General features: G+C 42.2%; 1 protein-coding gene across 1 annotated transcript; it reads left to right on the forward strand.

The window, feature by feature from the left end:
• The first annotated feature begins 3,628 nt into the window (after positions 1-3,628).
• LOC147891668 (uncharacterized) lies at positions 3,629-4,561 on the forward strand. Its single transcript, XM_087388024.1, has one exon. It carries the CDS (start codon positions 3,629-3,631, stop codon positions 4,559-4,561), a length of 933 nt encoding a protein of 310 aa, XP_087244150.1.
• The last annotated feature ends 4,895 nt before the right edge of the window (positions 4,562-9,456 follow it).

Below are 9,456 nucleotides of genomic sequence, written 5' to 3' on the forward strand. Positions count from 1 at the left end.
TATAGTTAGAGCCCCGCTCCACTCCACTGGGTCTCAAAGTTAGGTTTCATTTACAAATCTCCAGCTTTGAGAAATTTTAAGGAGATTCCCCCCCCCCCCCCCCTCTTTAAAATCTCTCTTTGTGTGTGTGCAGTGTGCTAGCCGCATTTACAACATCTAGCCTGCCACCACAGCTACTCGCGTCAGCAGTGTGTGTCAGCCGCATTTGCTGCCCCCTCAAAAACGCACATGCACACATTATTATTATTATTTATAAATTTTATATATATATATATATACTCCTCTCTCTCTCTCTCTCTCTCTCTCTCTCTCTCTCTCTCTCTCTCAGATGGCAACATAATACATACATACATGTATGCATGTGCACACACTCCTCTCTCTCTCTAAAAATAAATAAATGTATATGTAATTTAACACACACGCGCGCGCGCAAACACTGAGATAAAGAGAGAGAGAGAGGCGGGAGGAGAGAATATATAGTATATTATATTATATTATATATTGTATATTATAGTATACTATACTATATATTATAATATAATATACTATATATTATATATGATATTATATCCTCTCCACCCTCCTCTCTCTCTCTCTCTCACCCACCGCCCCGCGCCCAACAAACACACACATATATTAAATTTGAGGATATGTATATAATATAATATTATAATAGACTATTATATATTATTTAATATATATTATAATGTAATATAGTATATTCTCTCTCTCTCTCTCTCTCTCTCTCTCTCTCTCTCTCTCTCTCTCTCTCTCTCTCTCTCTCCTTGTGTGTGTGTGTGCGCATGTGTTAGCATTATATATTTATATTTATTTATATATGTATATATAATAAAACATATTATAGTATATATGTAGGGCTTTCTCTCTCTATCTATGTTATATATATTATTTACCTCTCTTCTCTCTCTCTCTCTCTCTCTCTCTCTCTCTCTCTCTCTCTCTCTCTCTCCTCTTGCCCTCTCTCTTTCTCTCTCCCTTACTCTTTCGCTCTCTCCTCTCCTCTCTTTCTTCCTCACTATGTCTCTTTGCTCTCTCTCTCTCTCTCCTCTCTCTCTCTCTCTCTCTCTCACTCACTCTCTCTATGTCTTGTTTTTTCCTCTCCTCTCTCGTCTCTCCTCTTTCTATTTCTTCTCTCTCCTCTCCTCACACGTGACCTCTCCCTCCTCTTGCATCATGCTGTGTCGTGTGTCAACTCGAGGGTGCCGCATCGCATGCGTTACATGTAGTAGCGTATCGTGTTTCTTCTCGCGCATGGTTGCTAGCATTTACTCCATGTGTGGTTGTCGTCATGTTTTCTCGTCTGTGGATGACATTGGATGCCAGCCCAGTGCAGAGTGCAGATTGTGGGTCACAAATCCCACCACGTGTTGACGATTGCGGAAACTCCAGTGCAAAGTCTAGACTGTGGGGTCATGAATCCTACCATGTGCAATGGTGGTTTGGTTACTGGTATCTGTTGCCATGTGTTGCCCCTCTATTTGCACTCCGACACATCATCATTGCAATGTTCTCTGCTCCTCTATCTGCCACATCATCTATCTGCCTATCTGTAGTCTGCTACATCATTACTTGTAGTCACCCCTCTATCTGTAATTCGCCAAATCATAGCATGTAGTACTCTTTGCTCTATTTACAATCAGCCACATCACTATTGAGTGCCATCTGACCACTGTGTTCTCATTGTCAGCTCGCCTCTAACTTTTGACCACCTGCTCTACCTTCTACCATGTGGCGTTCGGTTTCGTAGCTCCCCGAAGCTACCTCAAAGCTCCCGAATCTCAAATTTCATCCACATGGCATATTTGAGCTTGGTCCATTGGAAACCTCTCCTTAAAGAATAGTCAAATGAGATAAGATAAGGTGGTAATTTGGTTACTAGAATCTGCCACTATGTCTCGCCCTTCTATCTGTTCTCTGCCACATCACTGTTGTAGTGCTCTCTGCTCCTTTACCTACCACATCATCTATTTGCCTATATGCAATTTGCCACATCATCGCCTACAGTCCGCCACATCACAGCCTGCAGTACTCTCTGTTGCTCTATTTGTAGTTTGTCGCATCACCACTAAGTGCCACCTCACTGTTGTGTTCTCAATGTCAGCTCGACTTTGACTCCTGACTACCTACTCTACCTTCTGCCATGTGGTGGCCTGACTTAGCAGCTTTTGAACCTCCCCGAAGCTCCCCCAAAGCTCCCGAACCTCAGATTTCATCCATGTGGTATAGCCCAGCTTCTTCCATTTGAAACCTCTCCTTCAAGAAGAGTAAGATAAGATATATTCGGTTCAGTTCTGAACTATCATTACTTGTGAAATCCTATAAGCTTTGAAGGGATCAAAAAGCAAGGGCTTTGCAATATGAAGCAATCAAGAGCGCTTATGTGGAAGCCAACGATTATTTACTTCTAGTCCAAAACATTCTCTCGAGCTGCGTTTTTATAATGCAGTGAAATTGTGACTTATTTCTGTTGTAAAAAGTTGATGTAATTTGTGGTGTCATCAGACAACCCGTTGATCTAGGATGGTTCTTGAATCAACATTGCGCTCCAGGGTATTCAGAGTGCACCATAAGTCTCAAGGGCGCGTCTTGCCCATCTTGTATATATGAGTGATCATGAATAAAGTTTTCTATGCTTTTTGTATGTATCTCTGTTGCATTCCTTGTTTTTCTTTTCTACATGGTATCAGACCCAACTAGAGGGAGTATTAGTGCGTGACCACATAGAGATATCCAGTTAGTGTAGTAAGAATGGCTGAGAACGATGAGAACAAACTACCACTATCATTGAGTGTAAGGGGGTGAAAGCATTTGATGGCACCCACTTCCAAATGTGGAAGTGGTGCATGGAGATGTACTTGTGAGAGTGGTGTCTGAGATGTGACCACCGGGAAGACAAAAGTCCCTGTGAGAGATGCAAGTGGCAATCAGAGAAAAGATACGGGAATGACAAGAAAGAGGACTCCATCGTTGAAAAAGATGGCAAGGCCATGTCTGCACTATGTAGAGCCCTAGAAGGCATAAGGAATCGGCTCTGATTCCCAAGAGAAAAGGTGGGCGTCAGCAATCGGCCATACTGTGCAGAGCCCTAGAAGGTGTAGGGAATCGACTATAAGGTGTAGGGAATTGGTTCCGATTCTCGCGAGGAAAGGTGGGCATCAGCACGATCGATCGAAGGCTGAGAGCCAATCGCTCACCTTTCCGCTAATCACCGTGCATTCGACGATTGTACTCTGTGGATGTTAACATAAAAGTACCATTGACCAAACCATAGGTAAAGTCAATCAACCCTATTTGTAAGGCGTTCTCTCTTTCTCCCTCGCTCTCTGTTCTCTCTCTCTCCCTCACTCTCTCTCTCTCTCTCTCTCTCTCTCTCTCTCTCTCTCTCTCTCTCTCACACATACACACATCGGGAAAGACACAAAAAATCCCCAAGTTTCGTATTCGGAAAGGCAGAGAATGGACGCTCTCTCCAAGCTCAAAGAGATTGGGAAAAACCCCCAAGATGATTGATGAAGTAGTATATAACGAGATGTACAAATTGGTAAGAGCAGAGATGCGCACCATGGGGGAGGAAATTATGCAAGAAGTCTAGACACAAGCAAAAGTAATGTATGAGCAAATAAAGAAGCAGATGGAAACCGAAGTATGCAAAGCCAAGAAGGAAATGGAAAAGCAGCTCAAGGTTGAAATGCAAGAACTGAAAGCGAACATGCAAGCACAGTTATTGTGTGAAATGCAATCTAGATTGCGGGCTGAAGTGGAAGTACACCAAGTATTGATACAAAAGGATATGCATAAGATTATGAAAGATTATGTAAATGCTGAGACAAGGGCCATGGAATCGGTAAAAGATAAGGAAATGGCAGAATTGAAATCGCAACTTGAGGCTTGTAAAAATGATGTATCTGCGGCCATGGACAAAGAGTCTCAGAAAAGCAGGGAGGCAATTGCAGCAATGGAGGCAAGTGCTGTTAAAGTGAAAGCAAATGTTGAAAAAGATGTGCATACTTTGGTCGAGGTGGCTAAAGATGCAAAAAAACAAGCACAAAAAGTGGGCAATGAGATGAAAGAAAATGCACCATGGATTGAAGTGGTCAAGAAAAACAGAGGAGTAACAGCTAATAAAATAGAGGTCATGAATGCCACATTGGAAGAAGAGGCAAGGAGAAAGGCTCGGATCTTGCATGTTAGAATTGTGGGATGGGAACAAAAAGAGGATGCCACTAAAGATGCAAAGGCACTAGCATTGAAGATAGGGGCAGAAAGTGTACCTATTGCTGCTGCATGGCGGGTAGGAAAAGATGACGCCCGGCCCAAGGCCTTGATTTTACGATTTGAGGACATGGGGGGAAAAAAGGCATTTTTGTCCAAAAGGACAGCCCTCAAAGGTCAAAAGATCTACTTAGATGAGGACCTCACTCCTGCACAAGTGGCACATAGGAAGGAATGCATGCCAAAGGTGCTTGAAGCCCGGGAACAGGGCAAGTGGGCCATGTACAGAGATGGGAGAGTTACCATCACAGAGAGGAGATCCACATGATGGTATGTGGCCTCGGAGACTTTAAGGTTCAGTATATGGAACTATAATGGTTCTCTGAGGCTAGATGCAGGCTATTTTGAGGATTCCTTTAGGCATGCGGATATCACTATTTACACAGAGACACACCAGTGCAAGGGGAGGAAACTTCCAGATGTCAGAGGTTTTAGATGGGAATCAGTATGCCAACCACAACCATGGATGGCAGGAGGGACTAGAGGCTCTAGGGGAGTAGCAGTATTGTACAGAGAGGATTTGCGAGACATAGTACATGTCATTCATTGAGATGCAGAAGCCAAATACATGTGGATCCGAGTGGACAGAGGGGACCCCAGGGATTTATATGCGCCATGTGGTCTGGGTCAGTCGACGGGTGGCAAAAGCAACCACTGTGTGTTGAGCCCCCCCAAACTGTACACATGTCATCACACCTCCCATGTGTGCCACGTGGTAGGTCACTGCTTTGACTCATGTAGCAGTGATCGCCAAGTGGCCGGATGCGAGCCCTCCATCCTCTTCTTTTACCTCACTTGCCGTAATCCTCACCAATGGTGGCGTGCCACCTGATAAAACCGTTGTGAATTTTGTTGCTCGTCGTAATCTCTGTCTAGTCGAAACTGTGCAGACTCTCGCAATTCAGGTCTCTCCACTTTGTGCCACGCTTCTTTTTCTCACGTAGCCTCTGCTCTGCTGATTTGCACATTAGCCTCGTGCCAGCTCTACTGAGTCTGAGCTGCTCCACTGCTAGCAACTGGACCCTGACTATGCTCTGCCGGGTCTGCTCCTTTCCAAGTCTACCTGCAAGCGAACAGGCAGGGTGCCACATGTTTACATCGCTTGATTGCCCGTGTCAGGTGTCACCTCCAAATCTTTACCTTTAGTCCGCTCTCCTCTCATTCCAAACCTCCTCATGCCTCCTCCCGAACCTCTTTCGAACCTCCCTCCTCTCTTCCCTAGCCTCCAAATCCCCTCCACCTGGCAGGTATGGTATTTCTCTCCTTAATAAATAGTATAGAAGATTCCTTTTTTTTAATTCTTAAAATTCTTTCTTTAAATTCCTTTGAAATTCCTTTAAGCTCCTCTTTCTTATAAATTCTCCTTCCCTTATGCTTTAATTGTTAAAATTACATTTATTGCTGCAATCATTAAGTTCTCCCCTCCTCCTTCTCCTTTACGTTCTCACACCTAATTACACTAAGTTTTTTACCTTACATAATCATTTATTTACTTTTCCTTAAATTCACCCCAAATATTTTTATACTTAAAGCATAATATCAAAAATTAGCTTTATAACTCTATAGCATGAGCAAATATTTTTATTGTGATCCCGATAACAAGAGAGGGGTGTTTATCGTCCATATCTCAACACTTCCCCTTGGTGCCATGATCCTTTGGCTACTACAAGGAGGTCAGATGTGAGTTTGCATTCCATCACCTCCCCTTAGTGCATGCATTGCTACTTAAGGTGGTCAAGTGTGGGTATTACAAGATCAAATCCTCCCCTGGGTGCTTACATAGCCACTCTCAGGTGGTCAAGTCTAATTTACAAACATGTGGGCTAAAGGTGGAAAGGCTTTTGCTTCTCAATACATGTTGTCGATGGCATTTTCTTCTTTGCTTGATGTAGCATGATGCATGATGCTTTGTTCTACCATGTGCCTTAATGCTTTATGTGTGGATGCCATGTTTTGTGATATGGTCATCTCATGCACTTGTGCTTTTGGCATGCTTTGTGCGTTCATCCATTGCTTTTTCATTTATTCCAAAGGTCTTACCAATTGATTACCTTCAATATTGGCAGTGTCTAATTGCTAACAATGATTCTACTTGACAGATACGTAGAGCTCGAAAAGACGATCACTTTTCCTTTTTGAAACATCTACAAATTCTTCCTTGATTGGAAGTTATGACTTGTCGAAGTTTTATGAAGAAGAGGTGGCCTTTGATGATGTGGCACAGGGATTCACTTACAAACTATGCTTGGTAAGGGGTTACTATGCTGAGGTGACCCTATGCCACGTGGCAATCTTTTGGCCCAAATGAGTTAACCCAAGGTAAAACAAATTTAACCATGGTCCAAGCAATTGAACCTAACCATGGTCATATTTAATCTATCCACACTTAAAGGTTACCATCCTATCTGGACACGTGTTAGTCAATGGGAACCTTAGAAGAAACCTTTGAAAAACCTTTGAAGCAAGGTGAAGGAAATTTTGAGCGTGATGGCGTCGAAGTGGTGGAATCGACCGAGATGCTAGGATCGTAAGGCGGTGAAGCTCATCCGAGATGCTATCAAGGACGGGCATTCTTGGAAGCCTTCATCAATGTCGGCTTTGGAGCTTGACTCAGCCGAGAGAAGCTTGCAACTCAGACGGCTAGTCGTTGGTGATGGCGGCATTGAAGGAGAAGCTCATTGGTGCCTGTTGGTTCTGGTCGCTCGGCTACATGCAATCATTTCGAGTGTTATAGAGTGTGTCGTAGCAGGTGGTGTAGCTGCTCCTTGATGGTAGCTTGTAATTAGTCTATTGCCCAATCATCTCAACCTCCCATCCCCAATAAAGATTGGATCTCCTCAGCAAGCCAATTGGTTGCTTGAGGGCTCGACTTGCAAGGTCGCATGTGTGTGCTCATCGGATGCTGTTGCTTGTGAGCCATCTTATGTGGTCCTTCATTGTAGTTGCTTGTTGCATGTCTGTTCATAGCGGGTCGTCCTTGGAGATGGAGTCACTCATGTTATAGGGAGCCTCCGGCTTGCAATTCTGTTGAGTGTCATCTTAAAGTCCATCTTGCTTCGGCCGTGCCGACTACTACAATCTATAGTAGTAGGTAGAAGAGTCAGTTGATGGAGTCACAACTATAGATGCACTGTGCTACATTATTCACTACATTGGGCATTTGTTGCTTTATCTTTCTTTGCCTCGTACATTATTTTTCTTGAATAGATGGCAAGTGCTTGTGAGCTTGGGAGTACAATGTCTCTTCTCTGACTAGAATACTCTCACCAAATACACACTCAAACAAAATGGACCTAAACCTCTTTCTAAGGAGAAGACAAATCTCTCAACGGAAATCTCTCAAGACTTTGAAGAACCTAAAACTAATCGACTTAGCTAAAGCTGCTCTGATACCATGTAAAAGTAAGGGATCGAGATCTCCTAGTCATGCAAGGACATCCAAATGTAACACTAATCTATGGTGGATGCAACCTAAGTGCAAACATGATGAAGAGAGTGCTCATGACATGTAACTCAAGGCAATTAGGTTCCAAGATAGATTAGCTTGGACTCATAAATAGAATCTTGAGTGTATGTGTGTTTTGTGTGTACCTCAACAATACATGATAGGCTTCTTATACAGAGAGAGCCTTTAGAATAGTCAACACTTGGGGGATCCTCTCATCCACATTTCTCCTTGTGGATATCCTTGATCCACATCTCCACATCATGTATTCCACATCCTAGGGTGGCTACTTTAATACATTCCTATACCATACCTTAGCCTCTAATATGTTCTCATGGCACCATATCTCAACAGACACATGTACTCATAAATTTTTTAAGTGGCCCATAGCGAGAGAGAGAGAGAGAGAGAGAGAGAGGGAGGGAGGGAGGGAGGGAGGGAGGCAGAGAGAGAGAGAGACACACACACACACACATACACACAGAGAACTCTTTGGATGGAGGAAAATGAACGTTGTAATACTTTTACATATGACTGGAATATTATGTAAATGTTTCTTTAAGGTTCATATATATTGTTAAAATGACTGCTTTGCAAAAAAATAAATGCCTTGTTGGGGAATATGTGAATATGATTTCCATGGAGCTTGTGAATGGAATTAGTGAGCAAATGGCTGTAAGCATGATTGGTTGATACGCTTTTACTACTTTGCTCTAGTAGTCAAAAAGCACCCCTAATATTGCTTTTAGAAATTCCATTGGCAAAAAAAATATTGCTTCTAGTGCTTTTTAAATATAAGAAAGATTAAAATCACAATATATTTGTCCACCTATGCTTGGGGCACCCTAAATTAGTCCCTCATAGCAGTGTCCATGGACACTACTTTTTGGTCCGTTGAATCATGCTTACACCCAAATGCCCTTTTTATATCATGTTATAAATGTCTCATGTGCACTATGGAAAATAGTGTGACAAAGTATGTCTATAGATTGCATCAAATGAATGGGTGCTAGAATGTTTAGTGGAGATCCATAGGCTACTCTTATTTAGTTTTCCTAGCTTTTCCCCACATTGTTTCTTGATTGGACTATATCTTTATAGGATCCTTGCATGTATTTGCAATCACAATATGTGTTGGTAAAGGATGAGAGCATATGAAAATAATTTTAAATATATGCTTTATGTTGACGATGTTCATGTCACATACTTGTGTGATTCACGTATACATGTGGAACTCGACCATTATACAAAAGGGTAATGATTATATATTATTATAAATCATGCTATGCATTGGTACAAGCCATAAGTGACTTGCCTTTTGTTCATAGTGATAATATCAAGAACACAATCATCACAACGAAGAGTTATGCCAAAAATATGCAAATAGGGTTGTTTCACAAACAAGTGCGAACGTCCCAACAAAAATGATGTGGTCTAATAGGATTCTTGAATTTGGACTACGTGACCAAAATCATTTCACAAATGGGCACGAATGTTGTGGCAAAAACTTACGTAGCACTCAATCAGCATTGGGCGAATACAAAATCATGGGTGGCTGTCCAAGGCTGTACAAAAGGTGGGTAGGTAGGAAAAGTGTTAAGCTCAAGTGGATCCTACCTAAAAAGCTAAAATGATAACCATTTGGCCAACTTTAATTGACTTGATTTTAAGTAGATTATATAACTCTAATACTTATCCAGTGCTCATTTGTGAAACCA

This window comes from Dipteris shenzhenensis, chromosome 17 (genome assembly GCF_047967505.1).
Source record: "Dipteris shenzhenensis isolate YYH24624 ecotype China chromosome 17, Dip_SZ_1.0, whole genome shotgun sequence".
Classification (NCBI taxonomy): Eukaryota; Viridiplantae; Streptophyta; class Polypodiopsida; order Gleicheniales; family Dipteridaceae; genus Dipteris; species Dipteris shenzhenensis.